The following is a 27,008-nucleotide window of genomic DNA, read 5'->3' as shown; positions in this document are numbered from 1 at the left end:
GAAGGCCATAGTACTTGAATTTGAAGAGCTTACATAGTATGTTCAGGTGCTTGGCCTTTATCCCACTATCTAGAACAGTGATTTGCAGACTGTGCTGTAGGAGCAGAGTGCTTTTTGTTTTTTTTGTTTGTTTGTTTTTTGTTCTTTTGGATTTTCCAGCCTATCAGGGACTAATAGTTTTGTAAAGCACAATACAAATTATAGAAAAATGAAATAAAGATAGTCTAAAATATAGGTCCAGATTTTAATTTAGATTGAACCAACATAAGATTACTCTTTGAGATTGTGATAAAAGTTTATAAACACTCAGTTTTTGTACTTAACTCATCAAGGACTGATAAATATATCATGGCTGGTAATTCTCAAGACTGGCATTGGTCTGTGGGCTACACTTTGAATGGTACTGGTTTCTCCTAGGTGATATGGGGTCCCTGCAAGTTTTTCAGCAAAGTGACACAATTACAGTTGTGTTGAGCAAAATGATTTTTTTTTTGCCAATACTAGTGACAGGTTCAGGCTAGAAGGATGGAAACCAAGGAACCCTGGAATCATCAACATTTGGAGTGTAGCTCAAAATGGAGGAGAAAGTGAAGTTGACTCTCTTTATGCTGATTAATTCATGTAGACAATAATTCTCTCAATAGGCTGCACACTTCTTGTAGGCAGGGACTAAATTCTTTTGGTAACTAGTACTTTTTGGAATATTTAATGAATGAATGAGTCAGAGATAAGGCAGAACTAGGAAAGAGTATTTAGAAAACTGAAATAAGTAAAAAAAAAAAAAAAAAAAAAAGAAAACTGAAATAAGAGTTTCAGGCTGAGAATGTAATAAACAGAATCAGATACTTTCAAATCAAGAAAGATGATAATTGATAAGTATGTATTAGAATTAGTAATTTGAAAGTCCTTAGGGAGATCCACTTTAGCAATTCGATAAACTTAGATAAAAAATAATGTGTTGCCCATCTCAGTTACCCAGTAAGAGAATGACGAAAGATACCCTTTAAAATATGATAGATACATCATTAATTAATGTTAGTTAATTGAAGAAGAAAAGTAGTGAAAATAACTTTACTATCTACTTAATATCATATGTGAATATAAGATCAGTAATATGTATTTTTTTCCTTCCATCTTAACAGGGGAACTAAATATTAAATGGACTTCACATCGATTTTTAATAATTGATTCTGATTTGAGAAAAAATTGAAGTGTGAATAATCTGGCTTGGTCTTGTTTCAAACTACTTTTTAATAAAATAGTTATGTAATATTTCTTATGTGATCCTTTGTTAGAACCTTTCCAATAGGGCAGCCCGGGTGGCTCAGCAGTTTAGTGCCACCTTTGGCCCAGGGCGTGGTCCAGGAGACCTGGGATTGAGCCCCGCATCTGGCTCCTTGCATGGAGCCTGCTTCTCTCTCTCTGCCTGTGTCTCTGCCCACCCCCCCTTGTGTGTGTGTCTCATGAATAAATAAATAAAATCTTAAAAAAAAAAGAACCTTTCCAATAATGTACATTTTCCTCATTTAATCTTCTGTACCATACCAGCCATGTATTTGGCCAATAGTTTGGATTGGAATTAGTGGGATATAACTTTAAAGAGTCAGAGAAGTGGAAAGCATTTTAGGGAAAGAATAGAAGTTGGGTCGAGCATCATTATAGCAGCTAATTTAGCAGGTTTGTTGTGTCATTTCATTGCTTTCATTTTCCTTTTCCTTTCTAGAGAGGCAGTATGTGTGCTTGAGCAGGGATAGGGGATGAGACAGAGAGAGAATCTCAAGCCTGACACAGGACTCAGTCTCGTGACCCTGAGATCATGATCTGAGCTGAAATCAAGAGTTGGACACTTAACTCACTGAGCTACCTAGACACCCCTCATTTCTTTATTTCTTATAATCAGATTTTAGTAGCATCTTTATTTATTTATTTTTTTAAATTTTTATTTATTTATAATAGTCACAGCGAGAGAGAGAGAGAGGCAGAGACACAGGCAGAGGGAGAAGCAGGCTCCATGCTCCGGGAGCCTGACGTGGGATTCGATCCCGGGTCTCTAGGATCGCGCCCTGGGCCAAAGGCAGGCGCTAAACCGCTGCGCCACCCAGGGATCCCAGTAGCATCTTTAAATTGAAGAAACATGCATTAAACAGGAGATTGGCTGCATAAATTATGGGCATAAATTACGGTACTCCCATATAGTACCGGTATGAATATTGGTACTTAGTCATCTTTTAATATTGTCTAGATGGAAACGTTGTTTGAAGTTTGCTTCTATGATTGCTTCTTTTTTAAAAAATAATAAAATGAACTTTGAATCCTCCCCTGCTGTTCTCTGAAAAGATCACAATCATTTTACGTTAAATTGGGTAATGAAATTCCAAGAGACTGAGGATAATCTATATGGGAAAGCTAGGATCATTTTTATGCTTTTTTTTGATTACTAAATATAAATATTCAGTACTCTTCACAGTAAGTTTAAATGTTATCTTTCCATAGAATGAAGACCAAGAAGTGATCCTGGTCAGAACAGATCAGTCTGGAAGAGTGTGGCCTGTGAATACACCAGGAAAACCTCTGGAACCTAAAGGAGGAAGAAGGAAGAGACAAATGGTATGTTTAACATAGTTATTTGTTTATTAAATCAGAATTCCTCTCTCCCCCTTGGCTTTCTTTGCATCAGACTACTTCAGAATATTTTCTGTAATGTAGGTTTATAATACAAACATTAGAAGGTAGTAAATTATATTATTATTTTTATTTTGGGGTATATCCCTTTGTATTTTACAAAATGCGATCTGATTGAACTATGGTTTTCCAGTAACTGTGAACGTTGAATGTTTAAGGCAATTTTAATTTTGGGGAGCAGAGAGGCATAGGGAGAGAGAGAGAGAACTTAAGCAGGCTATACGCTTAGAGCAGAGTCTGATGCAGGGCTTAACCTCATGACCCTGAGGTCATAACCTGAGCTGAAATAAAAAATCATATGCTTAACTGCCTGAGTCATACAGGCACCCTGGCAGTTTTACTTTTGTGCACATTTTTTTGCCATTGTTTCCAACTTCTTTTACATATTTATCATAGCTCTTAGGGAAAATTCTTGTGTTAGCTAATTTGAGTCATGGTGATGGGGTATCAATACATAATAATGTCTTAATTATGTAGTTCCTGTGATCTTTTATAAACCTTATTTTTTTTTCCATCTTCCAGCTCTACCGTTTTTAGTTCTCCCTTGAGGGTCTTGAGATGGTAAAAAAATGTATTCTGTGTTCCTAAGTTAGATTTTTTTGTTTTAAATTTAAAATATCATACCAGTGTTGGTTGGGCCCAAAGATTGGTTCATTTGTTTTTTTCAGTGTTGATTATTTGCCTCTTGAGTGCCTATACTGCCGGGGATAGTAATTTGTTCAGCAAATAGAGTGGGATAGATCCCTCTTCTAATGAAATGGGAGGAACTAGGGGTTTGAAGCAGAGATGTAGCAGGAGAATAGTGAAGTTTGAAATAATGAAAGGACAGAACGCGCCAGGCAGTCATCAGTGCATTGCCAGATGACGTCAGGCTTTTTGAGTGGCCTCTGACCGAGCAGTACAGGTATCAGGGTCAAGAGGGCAGACACTTTCGTTCGGGATTGAGGTTTGCCTGTTGAGTATAGTGAAAGGATAAGAGAGCCAGAAATTAAGGACGTGGAGCCTGAGAGTGATTGGAGTCCTAGAATAAAAGATTCAGTCTAGTGATTTCAGGAATAGTAATGTCGGGAAAAAGTATGGGAATGTGGTTCCGAAGATCTCGGAGGCTGAAGAGCAGGTTTTATTTGGAGAAGGAAATGTGAGAATAAGGGAATGTGAGAGGAAACAAATAGCACTCTTGACTTGAGAGGAAACAAATAGCACTCTTCTTTTCCACATGTAGGTATAGAACCAACTGATAGGAAAACCCAGGATTGATTTAGATGAGAATCAGAATGTTAGCTTTGTTTTTGATAGAGCTGTATGACATGAGTTTGCTCATATTTCACCTCTGTCTTTGATCTGCTTACTTCATCTCTGAATGACTACAGATTTCCCTCCATGGTGGTAGGATTATTACAACAAGAAGAGCCACACAGGCACCCGGGAGAAGGGTAGAGATGGGAGAGAAGAAGGGGTAGAGCATTTCTACCTTTTCCCCAAAACCCAGAAATCAGATAATGTTGTGCTTCCATCCCTGGGAAAGAGGAAAGTAATGGGGCAGAGACAGAAGTATTCTATTGGAAATCCCTCCCTAAGGAAGCACATAGAATAGGATAAGCTGAAGGGAGAGACTGTGATCTGGAGTGGGCTTTTTACATATAATGTCACATTTACAGATGTTAACTAAAAATACTTCAAAGACCCATGTTTTCACTAAATAATGTTCATTTTCTCTTAGGCTTCAACCCATGAAGAAAAAGAAAGGGTTAGATACTTTCATGATGATGATAATCTCAGCCTAAATGACTTAGTCAAGAATGAAAAGATGGGAACAGCAGAAAATCAAAATAAACTTTTTATGAGAATGGCATCTAAGGTAAGATATGTTCCTAGGATACCTTCTAATTTTTAGAAGCTGATTACTCCATCTAGCATGATCTATTTTTCAGAGAGCTCATTCTTTCTGAACTTTATTTTATTAAACCAAATCCTTTCTAAGACCTATCAGGAACAGATATTTTGGAATTGATTGGGAAATACATACTTGGGATTTATTTTGTTTTTAAATATAAACTCTGGTTTAGTTTTTTTATGTATAGCATGACGGTGTTAACTGTGTATTTGATGTGCCATTTAAGGGAAGGTTTTGGGCCAGAGTTTAATATCAGCAACAGGCTGCTAGTTAGGTGACCGGTGAGTTTTATCTTAATGTTCCTTCAGTTCTTTATAATTATACCACAAAGAGTATACTTAAAGTAACATTATGGATTACAGAGCAGGCATCTTGGAATAATCTTAAATCTATTTAAAACTTTGTATTTATATAGCATATGTGTATGAAAATATGTATTAGTACATCATTACGGTTAGCAGGATTAGTTTTTGTTTCAAATAGCATTCTTGGTTGCAGTCCTTTCCAAACATTACCCGAACGTTTTTTGTGAAAGAGACATATTTGAACTCAGCTGTGTAACGGGTTTGGCTCTGCTGGGGTTTCACTCAGCTTGCTGTCTAGATTTGCAGATCAGGTTTTACTAGAGCACAGTGTCTACATTTGTTACATCTTGTCTGAGGTTTTTTTCACCCTACAATGCCGAGTTGATTGGTTGTGACGGAGACTTTTCAGCCCACAAAGCTGAAATATTTGGAATAATTCGCTCAAGCCTGCTTTGGGTTAGCAGTGGTTGCTTTTCAGTGGTGGGAGTTTGAATTTGGTATCTGAGGTTCAGGAGGAAGACCTTTTATAGTATACATTTTTAGACTTTTTTTTTTTTTTTTTAAACTTTGTGAATATACTGCCTGGTGAAAAACTTCACTTAATGAAAACTAGAATAGAAACAACAAAGGTGTCTATGTGTGTATGTGTGTGTTGGGAGGAGTAAAACAAACTTGGGTTTATTTATTTATTTATTTTTATTTATTTATGATAGTCACACACACACAGAGAGAGAGAGAGAGAGAGAGAGAGAGGCAGAGACACAGGCAGAGGGAGAAGAAGGCTCAATGCACTGGGAGCTCGACGTGGGATTCGATCCTGGGTCTCCAGGATTGCGCCCTGGGCCAAAGGCAGGCGCTAAACCGCTGCGCCACCCAGGGATCCCCAAACTTGGGTTTAAATAGAAATGGTTATTCTTCCCATCACCAAGAGTTGTATGGGTTTAAATTTAGCCTGTAAGATCATTTTACTTATATTTATTTAGAGGGAAAGACTAGAAGTGTCATAGGTTCTGGGAATTCAATGTAGAATGAAGGATGTATTTTTATGAAAGTTTCTTTTCAGAAACGGACAGACCATTTTATGTGGAACTCTGAATTATTTAGTTTTAGTTATCTGAGCATAGTCCATTCAGGTTGACACACCAGGTTAAAAAAATCTTGTTGTAAATTGTAATAATCATTTATTACCTCACTGTTCATGGAACACCTAATTTGTGTGAGGTAGATACATTCTTGATGCTCAGAGCAGGGAGCTGATAAAGTCAGTGTTCCTGTCCTCATGGAGCTTATATTTCTAGTGGAGGAGACAAAGTGAACACATGCTTGAATTAAAATATTACATAAATATTATACAAAATGGAAAGTGTTGCTGCAGGAAGTACAGTAAACTAGAAGGAGATAGGCTGGTGTTCTCAGTAGAGCGTTAAAGGAAGGTCTGTCTGTGGAGGTGATGTTTCTGCAGCCTGTGAACAGTCAGAGCGTGGTCCAGGTGAATATCGAGGGGAAGAATATTCATGCAGAAGAAGCAGCAGACACAAAGGATATGAAGCAGAGGTGAACTCGTAGAGCCTAGGAAGACAATAGGGTGACACCTGTGACTGGGAAAAACGGGAGAGGGAAAGGAGTAGAAGAAGAGGTGGGAGACGTAGCATGAGTCACATCTTTTAGGTCTTAACAGGCCAGTGTGAGAGCTTGTGTATTTGCCTGAGTGATGGATTGTAAGTGATGTTGAAGGTTTTGATTAGGACAGTGTCATGATCTGGCTTATGTTTTGTAGTTGTCGCACAATTCTTGTGTATCCTGTTGTGTTTTCTTCAGTGTTTGTTCTCTCTGCTTTTTGATTGTGGAAGTTCCTTTTGTTCTCTCCTCAGCCATGCCCAGTCTGCTCATAAACCCATTAGGAGCATTCTTCATGTTTGTTGTAGTGTTGATCTCTAGAAGTTCTTTCTGGTTCCTAGGCTTTCTATCTCTCTGAGCCAACGCTCCTGGCCTGTGTACTTCACCAGTGCTCCTAGTCATATTCTCCTGCCTGGTGGGGAAGAAATGGCTAGAGGGGGCTGGGGTTAGTCGTGTCCCTTGCCTCAGGTGGGCTAGGCTGTGATAGAACCCCCGTGGGTGAAGCTGCAGTGAAATAGCTCCTCCTGAGGGCTGGCCTTGGAAAGAAGAAGAGAATGCTCTGGTGTCTATCAAAATGCTTCTCCTGCTGCTGGAAGTAGGAGAGTTTCTTCTGATCTTTACTTTGAGGACCTGGTGGAACATCTAGAGGTACAACTCACAGAATAATGGGGGCTTTCCCAATGACTGGGTCCCCTGGAGTATTTAACTCTCAGACTTCCCCACTCTGTCTATGCTGAGCCTCCAGTCAGTTACAGTTTGGGTTTTCCTACCCGGGCACTGATTCCCACAGGACCATTGCTTTCCACACATGTAAGTTTGTGATTCTCTGTACCCACCTGTCTCCCTGGTTTTGAGGTGGCCACTTTCCTGGGAGATCAAAGAAGAGTTGTTGATTTTTCATTTTGTTCTTCTTTGTACTTGTTGTTGGGACAGAGTGGCAACTTCTCAGCTCTTTAAATTCCAGATTGGAACCTGTTGGTTTATCTTTGAGAGGATTTTTCTGGCAGCTCTTTTGAGAAGGTAAAGTAGAAAGGCAGGATTGGAAATAGGGAGATCACTCTAGGAGGGTATTGCATTAATTCAGATAGAGCCTTGGATTAGTGTGGTAAACTGCTGACAAGTGTTAGGATTTGGAGCAATGCTGATGCTGTTTATTGAAATAGAAAACCTTGTGGGGGACATATTTCACTGGAGGTAGGAGATTAAGAATGCTGTTGTGGACATGTGAAATGTGAAATGCCACCATTCACATGACAGTGTGGAGTGACCACCATGGGGCTCTGGTAGATAGATGTATGGAGCTCTGTCATATAGACTTGGATGCTGTTAACATTTAAATATAATTAGGGGCACCTGAGTGGCTCAGTCAGTGAAGCATCTGCCTTTAGCTCAGGTCATGATGCAGGGTCTTGGGATCGAGCCCCACATCGGACTCCCTGCTCAGTAGAGTCTGCTCCCTCTCCCTCTGCCCCTCCCTCAGCTCGTGCTTTCTCTCTCTCTCTCTCTCTCTCTCTAATGAATAAATTAAAAATCTTTAAAAAATGTATTTAAAGCCATGGAACCTGAGAAATCATTAATGGTGTGGGTCTGAAGACTGAGCTCTCCAGCACTGCTGGGAAGGGATAGAAAGGATTCAGCAGATGAGATGGAGAAGGTGCAGCCAATGAGGCAGAAGGAAGACAGAGGGTGTGGAGTTTCAGAAGTGAGAGAAGACAGGAAGGAGGTTATGAATAACTGTCAGTTGCTTCTGAGAGGCTAAGATCTTTGGAGATGGACAGTGACCGTTAAATTTGGCACTGCAGAGGTTTCTGGTGACTCTGTTAAGTGTGGTTTCCTTGGTCCAATAAGGAGGAAAGTGTGATAATCGTGGGTTCATGAGCAAGTGTGGGGTGGTCAGTGAGGAGCTGGCCTTACAGAGGGCCGTGTGCCACCACTGTCATGCCAGGAGGAGAGGCGGGACATTTGTAGATGTGGTGGTAGAGACATGAACTCGTGCTTATTGCTTCTCTTAGCTTGGTGAAATGGGGGCAGGGATCAGGAAGGGACTTAGACAGCCAAACCTGAATATTTGTGCAGTTAAAGCTGGTAGAACCTGCACAAATATTCAGGTTTGGCTGTCTAAGTCCCTTCCTGATCCCTGCCCCCTTCCAGTTCACAGCTGGCCTAGACCTCTGTAGCTATGCCAGCCTAGACCCCTGTGACTGACCCCTTCCACCTTGTGCAGGTTTGTGGTTAATCCCTTTGGGTGTGCATTTGCACACTGCCAGCCTGACACCTGTCACTAGACTCCACTTCCATACTCAGGCCTCAGAAGAGACTGTGTAGCTATAGGAGAATGTGACAGTGGCCTGGGTCCCTATAGCTGCCTCTGGGCCTGGATCAGGCTCTGCCTTCTGTCACTGTCCTATGGCACTCTGCTCCCCTGCAGTTAGACTCACTAACTGTACACTTGCACACATCCTCCTTGACCCCCATCAATGGCATCTGCTGCCATGTACCCACAACAGGACCCAACAGCGATTTCAGTACTTGCCAAAAACCATGCCCCTGTAGTGAACCCCAACCCTTGCTGCCTTCTCTGGGTCCCATCACTACATGTAGGATTGCAGCCACTACACAGGCACCTGCAGCTGACCCCCATATCTGAGTGTAGGCTGCTGGCTCTGGTGACTACTGCTCTGAGTTCTAGCCCCTGGCCATGATCTGCTGCTGAGGACCCCAGCAGCCCCTGCAGCCTCTGTGGACCCCCTGCAGCACCTGCCAAGGATCACACAGTTGTTGATGCCATGATCCCAGGGAGTAGAGTCATCACAGTCCCTCAGACTTGTTGCCATCACATACCCTCATACTGGACACCCCCTACTTCTAGACCTGAGGTCACTGCATGTTCCAGAATGCTCCTATGTGCAGATGGACACTTTCCCTTACTGATGTCCATAAAGTCTGGAAGAGAGGACTGCTTTTTAAGTGCACAGACATCTACACAAGGTTATAGGGATCATAAGTAATGAGAACAATGTGATGTCAACAAAGGAATACAGTAAATATCTAGTAACCAGCCTCAAAGAAGATACAGGCATTACCTGATGAAGAATTCAAAATAGTTGCCTTAAAGATGCTCAGAGAACTCTGAGAACACTAATAAGCAATTTAATGATATCAGGAAAACCATAGAAGAACAAAATAGTAAGTTCAACAAAGAAACAGAACACAAAAATAAGCCAAGCAGTAATTTGTAGCTGAAGAATATGAGTGAATTAAAAAATTTAATAAAGACCTTCACCAGCAGACTAGACCAAAGAGAAGAACCTATGAGCTCAAAGAGAAATCATTTGAAATCATCCAATCAGAGAAGCAAAAAGCAAGAAGCAAAAAGCAAAATTCCTTTATTGAAAAGGAATAAAGAAAACCTATGGGTCTTATGGAACACCATTAACAAAAGTAATCTGTGCATCGATGGAGTCCCCAAGGAGAAGAGAGAAAAGGATAGAAAGCTTATTAAAAGAAATAATCACTGAGAATTTCCCAAACCTGGGGAGAGATTTGGGCATCTGAGTTTGTGAAACTAATAGATCATCCCAAAATTTCATTCCAAAATTATCTTTTCCAAGACACAAAACCTAAATTGAAGAAAAAAAATGTTTTAAAAGCAACAAGAGAAAAAAGTTATCTCCTACAAGGGAATGCCTTTAAGCCTTGCGGTGAATTTCTCAGGAGAGGCCTTTCAGGTCAGGAGAGAATGGGATGATATATTAAAAGAGCTGAAAGAAGGAAACTGCCAGCCAAGAATATTTTACCCAGCAAAACTGTCCTTCAGAAGAGAGGCAAGATAAAAAGTTTCCTAGGCAAATAAAACCAGAGAGAGTTTGTCACCACTAGTCCTGCCTTATAGGAAAGGCTGCTAAATAGTGACATGAAAACATTGGAAAATGTCCAACACACTAGGAGAGGTAAGAATAGAGTCAGATTCAGAATACTTCACTACTGTCATTTGGTGGTGTGTTAACCACTCAACTCTAGTGTAAAAGTTGAAGGACAAAGTGTTAAAAACAGCTGTAGCTGTATTAATTTGTCAGTAGATACACAATATAAAAAGTCAAGTGTGACATCAAAAACATCAACTGCAGGGGTTGTGGAGTAAAAAGGTAGAGTTTTTCTTTGAGATAGAAGTTGTTATCAGTTTAAAATGGACTTATTCCTGTAAGGTGTTTCAAGTAGGCCTTAGGGAAACCATGAACTAAATGAAGCCTGTACTGGAAGTGATGAAGGGAACCAAAGTATACCACTGTGGAAAAATGATCTTTTCACAAAGGAAGACAGCAAGAGCAGAGGAAAGGGAAAAGGAACTGCCAAAGAGCCAACACCCATTCACGGGATGATCATACTAAGCTCTTACCAATCAACAGTTACTGTAAATATAATGGGTTAGATGCTCCTATAAGAAGGTGTAGAGTGGCTGAATGGATAAAGAATCAGACTCAACTATATGCTTCCTGTGAGAGAGTCACAGTAGACAATCATAGATAGATTCAAAAGGAAGGTATGGGAAAAAATATTCCATGCAAATGGGAACCCAAAGAAGCAGGGTTAGCTATACTTAGGTCACACAAAATACACTTGAAGTAAAAAATTATAACTAGAGACAAGTAAGGTCATTATGTAATGATAAAGGAGTCACCTCATCAAGAGGAAATAATAATTGTAAATATACATGCACCCAACATTAAAGCACCTAAATATATCAAGCAAATTACAGATCTGAAGAGAGTGATAGCAGCAGTATGCTAATATTAGAGGATGCCATTCAGTATCTCACTTTCATCAGTGAACAGATAAAAAAAAAAAACAGTAAGGAAACTTACTGGACTTGAAGTACACTTTAAACTAAATGGACCTAATGGACATATACAGAACATTTCATCCAACAACAACAGAGTACATTTTCTTCTCAAGCACACATGGAACACTTTCCAGAATGGAGCATATGTTGTTAGATCACAAAATTTAGCCTTAGCAAATTGAAAAATATGGAAATCATGCCAACTTTTGAGACCACAGTGATGTGAAACTAGAAATCAGTAACAAGATAAAAACTAGAAAATTCACAGATATGTGAAAATGAACCAATGTACTCCTGAACAACAAATGGATCAAAGAGAAGTCAAAAGGGAAATAAAAAACTATATTGAAACAAGTGATAGTCTAAGCAGAACATACCAAAACTTATGGGATGTAGCATAAACAGTGCTGAGAAGGGAGTTTATAGTATTGAACATCTACAGTTAGAAAAAATAAAGATCAGAAATGAACAACTTATCTTTTACACCTCAAGGAACTAGTAGAAGAAAGGAAGGAGATAACAAAGATCAGAGCAGAAGTAAATGAAATAGAGAATAGGAAACATACAAAAGATCAGGGAAACTAGGAGTTGGGATTTTTTGAAAAGATGAACATAATTGACAAACTGTTAGCTATACTTAAGAAAAAAGAGAAGGAAAAAAAAAAAAGAAAAAAGAGAAGGAACTCAAGTAAAATTATAAAGGAAAGAGGAGACACTTCAGCTGATACTACAGAAATACAAAAGATCATAAATCCAAGCCTGCTATGAACAATTATATGCCAGAAAATTAGACAACCTAGACGAAATGGATAAATTCCTAGAAATAAGCAACCTACTGTGTCCAAATCATGAAGAAATAGGAAATCTGAACAGATCAATAACAAGTATAGAGATTGATTCAGTAATCAAAAACCTCTCAACACAGAGAAGCCAGGGACCAGAAAGAAACGGAAAAAGTAAAACTGTCTCTATTTGCAGATCACATGGCATTAAACATGGAAAACCCTAAAGATTCTACCAAAAATGTGTTAAAGCTAATCAACAAATTCAGTGAAGTTTTAGGATATAAAATCAACATACAAAATCAATTGCATTTTATACATTAATAACAAACTATCACAAAAAGCATTTTATAAATTTCAACATTCTTTCATGATAAAAACTCTTAAGAAATTGGCTATAGAAGGAACATATGCCTCAACATAATAAAGATCATATATTTATGATATGATCTTTATGTTATGAAACCCACAGCCAACCTCATACTTATCAGTGAGAAGTTGGAAATGTTCCTTCTAAGATCAGGTATAAGGCAAGAATGCTTACTCTTACTCTTACTCTTCTTACTCTTAAGAAATTGGCTATAGAAGGAACATATGCCTCAACATAATAAAGATCATATATTTATGATATGATCTTTATGTTATGAAATCCACAGCCAACCTCATACTTATCAGTGAGAAGTTGGAAATGTTCCTTCTAAGATCAGGTATAAGGCAAGAATGCTTACTCTCTGCACTCCTATTTGACATGGTAGTGGCAATCCTAGCGAGAACAGTTAGTCAAAAAAAAGAAATAAAAGGCATCTAAATAGGAAAGGAAGAATTCAAGTTTTCTCCACTAATGATGTGAACATGTATTTAAAAAATTCTAAAGACTCCACTAAAAAACTGTAAACAAATAATTCAGTAAAATTTCAGGATGCAAACTCAGCATGCAAAAAGTTAGTTGCATTTGTATAAACTAACAATGAACTGCCTGACAAAGAAATAAAACAATTTTGTTTACAATAGCATGAAGAGCAATGTACTTAGGGATAAATTTAACCAAGGAAGTAAAAGATATGTACAGCGAAAACTATAAGATATTGATGGAGGAAATTAAAGACAGAAATAGAAAGGTATCCCCGGTGAGTGGATTGGAACAGTTAATGTTAAAATTTCCAAACTGCCCAAAACCATCTATAGATTTAGTGTGCTATCAAAAGCCTATTGCCATTTTCCATAGAACTTGTAAAACCAGTTGTAAGATTTGTGTGATATCACCGAAGACCCCAAGTACCAAAGCAATTTTGAGAAAGTAGAAAGTTAAAGTTTGAACTTCCTCGGTTCAAACTATATTACAAAGCTATAGTAATTAAAACAGTATGGCGCCGATTTAAAAAGAGACACAGACCAATGGAACAGAATTGAGAACCTAGAAATAAACTCTCACTTGGTATGATCAATTTGTATTTGACAAGGAAGCCAGAACACTCAATGGGGAAGGATAATCTCTTCAACAAATGGTGCTAAGAAAACTGGATGTCCACATGCAAAAGAATGAAATTGGACATCACTTTTGCTCTTTTCACAAAAATTAACTTGAAATGAATTAAGGGCATAAATGTTAAGACTCAAACCATAAAACTCCTGGAAGAAAACACAGGGAGAAAAAAGCTCCTTGACATAGGTCTTGGCAATGATTTTTTCAGATGTGACAAACCAACAGCACAAGTGAGAACAAAAAATTAGCAAGTGGAACTGCATCAAACTAAAAAGCTTCTGCAGAGCAATAGGAAAAACAAAATGAAAAGGCAGCCGACGGAATGGGAGATGATATTTGTAAACCATCTCTCTGATGAGGGGTTAATATCCAAAATCTAAAAAGAGTTCATACAGCTCAATAGGCAAAACCCAAACAATCCAATTAAAAATGGATGGAGGACTTGAATAGACAAAATTTTTCTAAAGACATTTGAATATCTGAAAAATACATGAAAAGATGCTCAGCATCACTCATCATCAGGGAAATGCAAATCAAAACTACAGCGAGATACCATCTTATACCTGTTGGAATGGCTGTTATTGAAAAGAGAAGAGATACATGTTGTGATGACCACCAGATGTTGTATGTAAATGATGAATCACTAAATCCTACACCTGGAACTAATATTATATTGTATGTTAACTAAATGGAATTTAAGTAAAAAGTTGAAAAAAAAGAAAATAGAAGAGATAATGAATGTTGGTGAGGATGTGGAGAAAAAGGAACCCAGGTACACTGTGGATGGGAATGCAAACTAGTGCAGCCACTGGAGAAGTATGGAGGTTCCTCAAAAAATTAAAAATAGAACTACCCTTCTTTTCATCAAGAGACACAAAAGCTTATCTGTGTGTCTTCTTTTATTAATTGAAAGGCATTAATCCAGGATAGAGATTGGCCAATATTTTTCTGTAAAGGACCAGATAATAAATATTTTCAGCTTCCTGTTGCAACTACCTGCTCTGCGGTCATGGTGCAGGAAACAGCTGTAGGTGATGTGGCTCTAGTCCAACAAAGCTTTATTTACAAAAACAAGTGACTGGCCTGATTTGGCTTGTGATTTGGCCATGGCTTGTCAGTCACTGGTCTAGAATATCTAAATGATAAATATATTTTTTCATGGCAAATGACTTTGAATTTGGGTACTTCCCATACTTAGTAATTATCCTGAAAATAGATCTTAAAAGGCCCTGGGAGAAGTAACCCTTCAGGAACGGTTGGTATAGGTCAAGATCTTGTTTTATTTGTTTATTCATCTATAAATATTAATTGATCACATTCATTGTGAGGTGTTCTATTGGAAATACACTGCACATTAGGAAGACATGATCCCTGCCATTAGAGAGCTCAGAGGCTAGTGAGGAAAAAGAAGCATTCAGTAAGTAAGTATGAGAATTTAATTAGGTAATTATAGATGTGTAAATTACTGTGAAAGACCAGTGGAAAGTCTTTTGAAAGAAATACCAGGGTATTGTAACCTAAATTGGGAAGACAGAAGGTATTTCAGGTTGGATAGCAATTTTGATACTACTTCTGGTCAGCATTCAGTCCTACCCTACTGTATATTTATTTATTTTTTTACCGTCCATCCAGTTTTTGTAATTCTGAAATTCAGATTATATTCACTTTCTTTTGTATTTTTTTAAAAGATTTTATTTACTTATTCATGAGAGACACAGAGAGAGAGAGAGGCAAAGACACAGGCAGAGGGAAAAGCAGGCTCCATGCAGGGAGCCTGATGTGGGTGGGACTTGATCCCCGGACTCCAGGATCATGCCCTGGGCAGGCACGTAACGACTAAACCACCCAGGCATCCCATTTTCTTTTGTATTTTACCATTAGCTCTTTAGTAGTATCTCTTTCTTATAACCAGATTAAGGAAGGTATCTAGAACTAAATATAAACTTGATTATATTTTTGTGTTTGGATAGGGCATTTATGGTTGTTAGTTTTTTTTTTTAATGCTTTCTGTATTTTTTAGTTTTCCTGAATATTTACTACATAACTAATTAAAAAAGGAACAATCACAAATCCTGACAAAGGGTATGTGCATCTCTTATTTTGTATGTATGTATTTTAAAGTATGGATGGTAGTGTATTTATTATTGTGTATTAAAAGACAGTATGTAGGTACATAGTAACTTCCTTTTTGGAAGTTTCTTCCTTCAAAATCATAGAACTAGAGGAAGGGAATTTCCTAACCTGTTAAAGCTTTCACTTTTTCCTGAAGAGGAATGTAGGGCACTAAATTGCCATTTCAAGGCTAAGTGACTTGTCCGAGTTCGCAAGCTAATGAGTGGCAGTTGCTAGCATCAGAAACCCCAATGTCCAGCTCCCAATCCAGCTTTTTTTCATGAAATATTATTATGGCCTTTCGAAGGACTCCAGTTAATGGATAATTGTTGGTTGGTGTTGCCTAAATTTAATTGTCTTTGTACAGTTTCCATGTGTCATTTATTGGCATTTGTGAATAAGTGGTGTGTGCTTTGCTCTTTCTTAAAATACATCCAATTGATTCCAACATTCTTTAAATATAAACTTTTCCATTTAAAATCTAAGACGTCAGTGTTTCCTTGGCAACATAAACTTAGGCACATCTTCATGAGATCTCTGTACATCTTTCCTCATTAATTTTGTTAGCACCGTGGGCAGTAATTTTATCCTTTTTGTTCTGATAGTGTATTAAAAATGGACTGGAGGAGAGGAAATGGAAGGTACATGAGAAGACTAAGAATGGAAAGAAAGCCTGACAGAAATTAGGGTTTTCTTTCTTATATTGTAAGAAAGCAAAATGATTTTATTGTCTAATAAAAGATGCTTGTGTTTCTATTGATAATTTAATTTTTTTCTGAATTTGTGACATTGTGGCCTTGATACATTTTTGGATGAAAGTGGTCTTTACAATATAAAGTATATATTTCCAGAATAAACGTTGAACTTAAAAATCCTTTAAAAATATTCAGTAAATTATAACAGTAATAATGAATCTCGAGAGACTAGATGACGTATGTTTATTCAGGGCATGATCAGCAGAAGAAGGTAAGGAGTCCAAATTGCCACCTCCTGCAGGACCTATGGTGGTTTTGGTGCTCGGGGCAGCCATTCCCATCCTCTTAGACTTTCACTGATAAGGGGTGAAATTAGCTTTGCAGAAGGCTAATCCACAAGTGCAAAATGATGTATATTTTCCTGTGACATCCTTTGCAGAAAATTTGGAATTTGATCATCATGAAATGATACAAGTGATATTTAGCTTTGATATGTAACTGAATAAATTTTTACATAGTTTGTACATTTTTCTAAAAGATATAGGCTTGAATCTAGTCTATACTGCTTAACAAAATTAGTCCATTTTGTTTTCTAAGTATCACTTAGGGGTGGGAACACCAGGAAAGTAATTTATTTAGCTTTCTTTAGTTCAAGTCCCATTTCTTTTTTTAATAGTAAAATATACATAACAAAAATTTAACACTGTAACCATTTTCAGGTGCACAATTCAGTGACATCAGATACATTCACAGTATTACACGCACATCATTACCATCCATTTACAGGACTTCTCCGTCATCCCAAGCAGAGGTTCTACCTGTGAGACAGTAACCCCTTTTCCCACCCCTGTATCTCCCATCAGCACCTGGTAACCTCTGTTTTATTTTTATCTCTATGAATGTGCCTTTTCTGAGTACCTCATATAACTGGAATCATACACTTTTCTTCCTTTAGTGCCTGGCTTACTTCACTTAGCATGATGTTTAAAGGTCTGTGCATGTAGTAGCTTGTTAAGGCTGGAGTAGAATTCCATTATATATATATACCACTTTATTTAAATTATGTTTTTTTTTTAAATTCATGAGTGACACAGAGAGAGAGAGGGAGAGGCAGAGACACAGGTAGACGGGGGAGCAGGCTCCATGGAGGGAGCCTGACATGGGACTCGATCCCGGGTCTCCAGGATCACGCCCTGGACTGAAGGCGGCACTAAACCACTGAGCCACCGGGGCTGCTCTATATATACCACTTTAAAAAAGAAATCTAACCCAGACACCTGGGAGACTACTCAGGTTCTGATCTTCGGCCCAGGTTATGATCTCAGGGTCCTGGGATTGAGCCCCATGTCTGGCTCCCTGCTTAGTGGGGAGTCAGCTTCTCCCTCTTCCCCTGCTCCTCCCCCCACTCATGCTCTCTCTCAAATAAATAATAAATCCTTAAAAAATAAACTAAAAAAGTCTATTCATCTGTTGGTGCATATCTGGATTATTTCTACCTTTTGGCTATTGTGAGTAATGCTGCTATGAACATGTACAAGTATCTTTTGAGTCCCTGCTTTCGATTCTTCTGGGTATATATCTGGATGTGGAATTGCTGGACCATATGTTAATTCCGTGTTTGACTTTCTGAGGAACCACCAAACTGTTGTCCGCAGTGGCTGCACCATTTTACATTCCTAGCAACAGTGCACAAGGGCCCCAATTTCTCCACATTCTCCCCAATTCTTATTTTCTGTGTTGTTGTTCATTGTTTTTTAATAGCAGCCATCCCAGTAGGTATGAGGTGAAATCTTGTGGTCAAGCCATACTTCTTGACCATGGTGAGATTTATAAGAACTATGGGTTCTTATAAAATTTTATAAGAACTTTTAAATTTAAGTTTAAATTGTTGGTCGTTGGGCATACTGTGTCAGTACTTTATCCATTTTTCTTTCTAAAGAAAAATAGTCTAAAATTGTATGAAATTTATATTCCATCTGCTAAATCATCTTTTTCCAATGAATCCAAGGGCTTGGAGTTTGAAGGGTGGTTTCACAGTTTTGATTAAAATTTTGATTACAAATTTGTCATAAAACTTGAAATGCCTTTGTAAGAGACTGCAATCTATTTTTCTTGTTGGTAATCTGTGTCCTAATGCAATGCTAATTAAATAGATTTGTTGCAAGCCATTGTTTCTACATAAAGATGCTAAAAAAAAAAGCTTTTAGTTTTTAGTTTTCATGGAGTTTTTCTGAGTCTGATTTTTCATAAGATGCCTTTTTTTAGAGTTTAGGTTTTTTTCTTTTCTAAAATATTAAAGTGGCAAAGCAAATTAGTTTTCATGGTTAGAAAACATTTAACATTTTTATACACTTAGTTTATTAATTCACTGACATTTTCAGTTTCTGGGCTTGAATTTGGAAACTGTTTGCTTGATTAAACAGAATCTAGGTAATAATTCCATTTTACTTCTGATTCATGTGAATAGTGATTACCATTAATGAAACCAGCAAAACTTCCCTTGCTGCAGTAATGTCATCCTGATCCCTCTGGACCAGGGTTTTTCAGCCTTGGCACTGTTGATATTTTGGGTTGGCTAACTCTGTTGTGGGAAGACTGTTGGTCTATTGTAGGATGCTTAGCAGCATTGCTGGCCTCTACCCAGTAGATGCCAGTAGCATCCACACTCATACCATGTTTTGACAACCAAAAATGTCTCCAGACATTGCCAAATGCCCCCCAGTGAGAAACTCACCCCCAGTTGAAAACCCTGCTCTGGGAGAATCAGGGAGGGAATAACAGTAACCTCTATTTTGTGAGGACCTGCAATGGCATTTATAAACCCATATAGTAAACAAAAACTGATGCTCTAGAGATACTCCGTAGCTTCCTTATGATCACATATCCTTTCCTGAGCCCAGTTCATATTTCTTCCTTTATCAGTTCATAATGCTACTATCTCGCCTAGGTCAGAGAAAGCAAGGAGTCATGAGTGATACCACTCCCTCCCACATTTTCCACATTAGATGTTACCAGTCTTGTTCTCCCCTGAGTCCTAAGGACCTTACTTCTCTAAGGACCCATTGCTATGATCACTTCTTACTCGGTCTATGACAATAGCCTTGTAACTGGATTGCTGGCATTCCTCTAATTTTCTTCCATTTCTTTCTTGATTCTACCTCACAGAAGCCACAGTGATAATCTTTTTTCTCCCCCAGCGTATGTCTGATCCTTTGGCCTCTACATGAACACATTTCAGATGGCTTTTGGTTGCTGTTAGATTCTTTAAGGGCCTAACAAGGCCTTGCCTCATCTTGAGTTCTGCTCTCTCTGTCTTTGTGTCCTCCGTTTCAGCCTTTGCTGATTTTATTTTATTTTTTTAAGATTTTATTTATTTATTCATGGAAGACACACAGAGAGAGAGAGAGAGAGAGAGGCAGAGACACACACACAGGCAGAGGGAGAGGGAGAAGCAGGCTCCCTGCAAGGAGTCCGATGTGGCACTTGATCCTGGGTCTCCAGGATCACACCCTGGGCTGAAGGCGGCACTAAACCGCTGAGCCACCCAGGCTGCGCAACCCTTTGCTGACTTTAGCGCAGTCTCTCCAGTGTGCTGTGCTTTCTCCTGCCACCTGCTCTTGGCACCTGCTGCTTATGCTCTGCTTTGCCACCTTTACCCTCCTGTTCTTATGTATCTACCTTTCTCATTATCTCCTTTTTCACCCCTGTGATTGTGTCACCCCCTCTATTGGGATCTCAGATTGCCATCACTACTCTAACTTGACTTCTTTATTGAACATTTCTTTAGTTAGTATCTGTCTTTCCTGTATTATTCCATGTTGTTGGGATTGGGTTTGCTCTTGCTCGCCATTGTATCTTAACTATTATAATTTTTAGTACACGATGACACCATTCAGTAGATATTTGTTGTCTAGATCATATACCTGAGTCTTGAAATTAAGTGCAAAAATCTCTTTTTCACCATTATCCTAAATTGCACAGAAAATTCATGTATTTTCTGTTGTTTTCATTAGTGCCTATTGTTCTGATTTTGCAACAATATTATTTTAAAAACAAACACAATCTTTCATCTCTTATCATTGCTGTCCTTATCATCAACCTTTTCCACTTTGCTCTGCTAGAGACCACATTTGAAAAAATTTTGTAGTGGGCCCAACACTGAGCCACAGAGAAGTTGTTTAGGTTTTATCAGAGAAGAGGTTTGGTCACAAGGATAGTCAAATGCTGGGACAGGTTTCTTGGACCTTGTGGCTAATTGTGTGTGGCTAGTGTAGTGCACATGATCAAGAATTAAATATATGTTTTAGATTTCAAAATAGAGGTGGTATTTTTGGAAGCTCAAGTGCTTAAAAGTATGATGAAAATATATTAAGTTGGCTGAATAAAATTAGCAAAGTTTTAATAGCATCTTCCAAAAAAATAAACATTTGTCTGTAATTCATGCCTTAATTCATTTTTTTTTAATTTTTATTTATTTATGATAGTCACACATACAGAGAGAAAGAGAGGCAGAGACACAGGCAGAGGGAGAAGCAGGCTCCATGCACCGGGAGCCCGACGTGGGACTCGATCCCGGGTCCCCAGGATCGTGCCCTGGGCCAAAGGCAGGCGCCAAACCGCTGCGCCACCCAGGGTTCCCTCCATGCCTTAATTTGAATATCACATACCTAAGAATGACACATAAGCCTGTGCCCTATTGGAGAATAATCTGGAGTTCTGCCTATAATTCCTACCATTGTTCCTTTTCTAGCAAAGGCTTTAGGGAAGGATCAGGATGTTTATACCTCCTGGCATAATATACATGACCTAATAGAGCTGTAGGTAGAAACACTGGAAAAGTAAACTTAATATTATGCAGTTTAGATATTATAAAAAAACAACAAACACTGTTGAATAGTCTTCTTAAAGAGGTTCTACAGACTAAAATGAAACAAAGCACATTTCCTGTGCTTCTGAAGAGTTTAATATTATCTATATAGCAAAAGGATGACAAGGATTAATTAAAATGTTCCCGGATATTTTAGACATGGAAATATTTTAGTGAAAAAACGCTACCAGTTGTTTGTCAAAGCCAACATTAGAGTTTATTTTTATTAGATAGTAAGAGAATGTGGAATTAAAAACTGCCTGGATTTTGGTTTAATGATAGGTCACATCTCTCAGGCTTCTTATGACATCAGAAATATCTACTTTGCTTTTCAGTGTTTAAGATGAGGTTTTCTTAATTCTGTTATTCAGCACAAGTGATTTCTTCTCTTTCCTTAGGGCATGATAACTTGTATTATGTTTATTTTCTTCCTCCAAGAAAACCGTCACTTATAAAAGAGTGACTTACTCTTGTTCCACAAAAACTTCAATCTCCAATAAGTTAGCTTTACTTCTCAGAATTAAGAAACAAAGACAACAAGTCAGAAATCAACATAAGGACTTAAATCATCTGGGAGTGAATGCTTTGTTTTACTTAATAAGATTTTAATATGGTTTAATTGAATTCCATTGGTTTTTCGAGTCTTGTTCTTTTTTTTTTAAGAGCCTTTGTTAGATAAATTTTGATCCATTCTGCCTATTTAGCTGCTGGCTTTCTAGTGTCACAGTGGTATATGATTTAATAGGAGAGCAGAAATAGAGTTTGTCAGCTGAGTTGCTGAAGTAGGATGTATTTCATCTGAGATTTTTCTCTCAACTGAAACTGACAATGATTCATTCAGGAGGCAGTGCGTCAAAAGATTGTTGACTTTGTCGTGTAGGTACAAGACAGTTATATGAATAACTGAAATGTGCGTATACTTCTAGTTATTTCATAAAGTTAAGTTTTGATGAGTGTTCTTTTCAATAAACTTGGTGATAATAATATTGGTTCTTTATGAACTATGTGGTTTTTGATTGTGAAAGAGGTAGGTAATGTGGTACTTCCCATAGGATGGATGTATAAGGTGAAGGCTAACATCACATTCAATTATTATTTTTTTTTAATAATTTATTTGAGGGACAGAGAGAGCATGAGCTGGGGAAAGGGCAGAGGGGGAGAGAGAGAGGGAGAGAGAATCTCAAGCAGAGGTCCCCACTAAGTGTGTAGCCTGAAGCAGGGCTGCATCCCAGGACCCTGGGGTCATGACCTGAGCTGAAGTTGGATGCTGAACTGACTGCCAAGCACCCCTATGCTGTCTTTCTTTATGTATCACTTGTTCTCCTTTGTCTTTGCCAATTAGCTTTATTTCACTTTGAAAAATAATTCCTTGTTAGTCTTTTGGTTTTAAATGACTTTAAATTAATTTTGAAAATGTATAGTATTGGTTTCCTTATTTTCTTCTTGTAACAAAATATTGTGATTATTTTAGATTCCTAATAATGCAATGTATAAATGATAATTGGTAGTAGAAGTAACAGAATTCAGAAAGTTTCTTCTAGCTAGGATGTCATATACCAGAAAATAAGAGACAAGCATATGAATCATTTTTTCTATGATTTGTCATGGGTTTAAAAGGCATTTTGTGTCTCTTCTCTTGATAGTAATCAGATGTTTAGAGATTGTAGGCTAGCTTTTTAATTTTTACTCTAAGTTTAACAACCATTTATTGATCCCCTAGCGAAAGTGTCTCTACAGTCCCACTTTTGTATTATATACAATTCTAATGTACTTGGTTGTCCAGTTTTAAACTGGAGTATAATAAAAGCTAATTAGAAGTGAGGAAACAGACTACCATAAGAAGAAATGCTTATAGCAATGAGAACTGATGGCTAGCTTAATATAGAATGGAAAGAATGAGATGGTTGAGAGTAAGAACTAAAAAATCATGGATATATTGGTTGAGGTAGCTAGCATAGAAGCAAGCAGCCCTCCAGAAGGTCATTCCTGAAGTAAAATATATATTAACTGTCCTAGTAATTGTACTGTATTATCAGGAAAATATTAAATTAAGTTCTGTATAATATGTTTTAAAAGGCAGGAACGTTTATAATACTCTCTGGGAAATTTCCTTTCAAAATGACTGCAACAAGAAATGTTTTTATGCTTAAATGGAAAACTCTTAACTAATTGGAAATTAAACTGTTCAGAAAAACTTGTTCTACCAGTTTATAATAATGATTGTATTCTAAACATCAGTCATAATATGACATCGCTCACATTATTATCAACTGTCAATCATTTTCTAATAAAATCCTGACTTCTCTCTTTTCTTCCCTTGAAAATTCATTCCAGAGGTTTAGCTTTGACTCTGATGGAAGGTGATAGGTGTTCCAAAGGAACGTTTAAAATAGAAGAAGCTTTGACATGCTCACATACTTAAATTCTGATTTGGAAGAGTTGTTGGTAAGGGAAAGAAAAAGACTAATGATGAGGGAGAAGAGGAAGAAGTCACAGAGTGCCATATTTAAGCAGACTGCAGAGCCCATTGTATCTAAACTATATGAAATAGGGTTGAGGTCCAGTGGACAGCAGGGCTAGTTTATACAGAAGCACATGTGCCCTCCCAGTATAGAAGGAGGGAAGAAGAATGAGCCAGGTATTTGCTTGGTGGGGGGATTGTAGGTTGGGTGATAAGAAAATGGCAAATTCCTCTGATTTTTGAGGTCAACTACTGAGAGCAAGAGGAAAATTGATGGCATGTCCAAGGCTTGATGGTGATCTTCTGAAATTGCCACAGTGGAAAAACGGGAGGTTTTAAAATTGTGTTGACGAGCTGGTTTAGCTTAGGAGTTTATAGTGAAGCTAATTGCAAAATTGAATGACTTTTCTATAACATGGCAGCCAGGGGATAAGACCACAGAAGGAAGATGCTTGGTTGTGTTCAGATTGAACTATACTAAAATAATACTATTGGATTTGGTCATTGAAACAGTGGGCTGGAGCAGGAGTAGTTTTATTATATTATTACGTTAATTTTCAACCATGGTATTATACAATTTTCATTTGAAATATCTGAATTTCATATTCTGCTTTACACTGTTTTTGCAGTGGTTAAAGATAGTCAAAAAATAATATTATCTTGGAATATTCTTGAAAAAATGTACAAGCAGAGCCTCTGAACAAAAGCAGCTTGTTAAAAAAAAAGCAGCTTGTTACTGTTATTTGTAAAGGTTAAATCTGTATGAATCACTTTTCAATCAGAGAAAGAGAACTAACTAAAGACACACAGACACGGGTTTCTTATAGGGATTTGAACTTACGCAGCATGGGACCTAGGTAAGCAATCTTTTGAAGACTCCCGTGTTTGTGTGTTTATGTCCAAAGGCAAGCACGTGGGAAGGAAAAAGGAAGTATAGAGAAGGAGTGAGAACAAACTGGAGCCCTGTCGAGGATGGACAGGACACACATGTTTGTCTTATTGCGTGTTGACCTTAGTAGTGGATATCCTGTAGACTAGGCCAGGAGCTGAACACACATCTGGCCCAGAGCTTGGAGATGCCAAGCAGGTGGAGGGAATGGTGGAGCAGTTGCAGACCTAGCTGCTGTGTTGTGTAGGAGGTGAGCAAGCTATGGATATGTGGACCGTGTGTGCTCAAAAATGGCGGCTCCTTCATTTCTGTTTTCCACGCCCACCAGAAACACACAGAAAAGAGAATTCTGGTAAGCGTATGTCAGTCGTCAGACTGACGGTAACCATAGTCCATGTCTTTTTATTTGGGCGCATCTCCTAAAAATGTATTTAATGTCCAAAAACTGGAAAGAACTCAAATACAAAAGCTAACCTTACACATAAAGGAGCTAGAGAAAAAACAGCAAATAGATCCTACACCCAGGAGAAGAAGAGAGTTAATAAAGATTCGAGCAGAACTCAACGAAATTGAGACCAGAAGAACTGTGGAACAGATCAACAGAACCAGGAGTTGGTTCTTTGAAAGAATTAAAAAGATAGATAAACCATTAGCCAGCCTTATTAAAAAGAAGAGAGAGAAGACTCAAATTAATAAAATCATGAATGAGAAAGGAGAAATCACTACCAACATCTAGGAAATACAAACGATTTTAAAAACATATTATGAACAGCTATACGCCAATAAATTAGGCAATCTAGAAGAAATGGACACATTCCTGGAAAGCCACAAACTACCAAAACTGGAACAGGAAGAAATAGAAAACCTGAAGAGGCCAATAACCAGGGAGGAAATTGAAGCAGTCATCAAAAACCTCCCAAGACACAAGAGTCCAGGGCCAGATGGCTTCCCAGGGGAATTCTATCAAACGTTTAAAGAAGAAACCATACCTATTCTCCTAAAGCTGTTTGGAAAGATAGAAAGAGATGGAGTACTTCCAAATTCATTCTATGAGGCCAGCATCACCTTAATTCCAAAACCAGACAAAGACCCCACCAAAAAGGAGAATTATAGACCAATATCCCTGATGAACATGGATGCAAAAATTCTCAACAAGATACTGGCCAATAGGATCCAACAGTACATTAAGAAAATTATTCACCATGACCAAGTAGGATTTATCCCTGGGACACAAGGCTGGTTCAACACCCGTAAAACAATCAATGTGATTCATCATATCAGTAAGAGAAAAACCAAGAACCATATGATCCTCTCATTAGATGCAGATAAAGCACTTGACAAAATACAGCATCCATTTCTGATCAAAACTCTTCAGAGTGTACGGATAGAGGGAACATTCCTCAACATCTTAAAAGCCATCTACGAAAAGCCCACAGCAAATATCATTCTCAGTGGGGAAGCACTGGGAGCCTTTCCCCTAAGATCAGGAACAAGACAGGGATGTCCACTCTCACCACTGCTATTCAACATAGTACTGGAAGTCCTAGCCTCAGCAGTCAGACAACAAAAAGACATTAAAGGCATTCAAATTGGCAAAGAAGAAGTCAAACTCTCCCTCTTCGCCGATGACATGATACTCTACATAGAAAACCCAAAAGTCTCCACCCCAAGATTGCTAGTACTCATACAGCAATTCGGCAACATGGCAGGATACAAAATCACTGCCCAGAAATCAGTGGCATTTCTATACACTAACAATGAGACTGAAGAAAGAGAAATTAAGGAGTCAATCCCATTTACAATTGCACCCAAAAGCATAAGATACCTAGGAATAAACCTAACCAAAGATGTAAAGGATCTATACCCTCAAAACTATAGAACACTTCTGAAAGAAATTGAGGAAGACACAAAGAGATGGAAAAATATTCCATGCTCATGGATTGGCAGAATTAATATTGTGAAATGTCATTGTTACCCAGGGCAATATACACGTTTAATGCAATCCCTATCAAAATGCCATGGACTTTCTTCAGAGAGTTAGAACAAATGATTTTAAGATTTGTGTGGAATCAGAAAAGACCCCGAATAGCCGGGGGAATCTTAAAAAAGAAAACCATATCTGGGGGCATCACAATGCCAGATTTCAGGTTGTATTACAAAGCTGTGGTCATCAAGACAGTGTGGTACTGGCACAAAAACAGACACATAGATCAATGGAACAGAGTAGAGAACCCAGAAGTGGACCCTGAACTTCATGGTCAACTAATATTCGATAAAGGAGGAAAGACTATCCATTGGAAGAAAGTCTCTTCAATAAATGGTGCTGGGAAAATTGGACATCCACATGCAGAAGAATGAAACTAGACCACTCTCTTTCACCA

The 27,008-nt window shown here is 38.0% G+C and overlaps 1 protein-coding gene across 3 annotated transcripts in view; it reads left to right on the top strand.

Moving 5' to 3' along the window:
* The window catches only part of CWF19L2 (CWF19 like cell cycle control factor 2), a 145,738-nt gene that overhangs the window by 82,352 nt on the left and 36,378 nt on the right, over positions 1-27,008 (top strand). For all 3 annotated transcript variants that reach the window (XM_072821811.1, XM_072821810.1, XM_072821812.1), the window contains exons 11-12: positions 2,494-2,607; positions 4,403-4,540. In XM_072821811.1, the coding sequence (XP_072677912.1) occupies positions 2,494-2,607; positions 4,403-4,540 (252 nt within the window). The remainder of the gene's footprint in view (positions 1-2,493; positions 2,608-4,402; positions 4,541-27,008) is intronic.

The sequence above is a fragment of the Canis lupus genome, chromosome 3 (genome assembly GCF_048164855.1).
Source record: "Canis lupus baileyi chromosome 3, mCanLup2.hap1, whole genome shotgun sequence".
Classification (NCBI taxonomy): domain Eukaryota; kingdom Metazoa; phylum Chordata; class Mammalia; order Carnivora; family Canidae; genus Canis; species Canis lupus.
The sequence above is the reverse complement of the archived record's forward strand: the minus strand, read 5'-3'. Positions and strand labels throughout refer to the sequence as shown.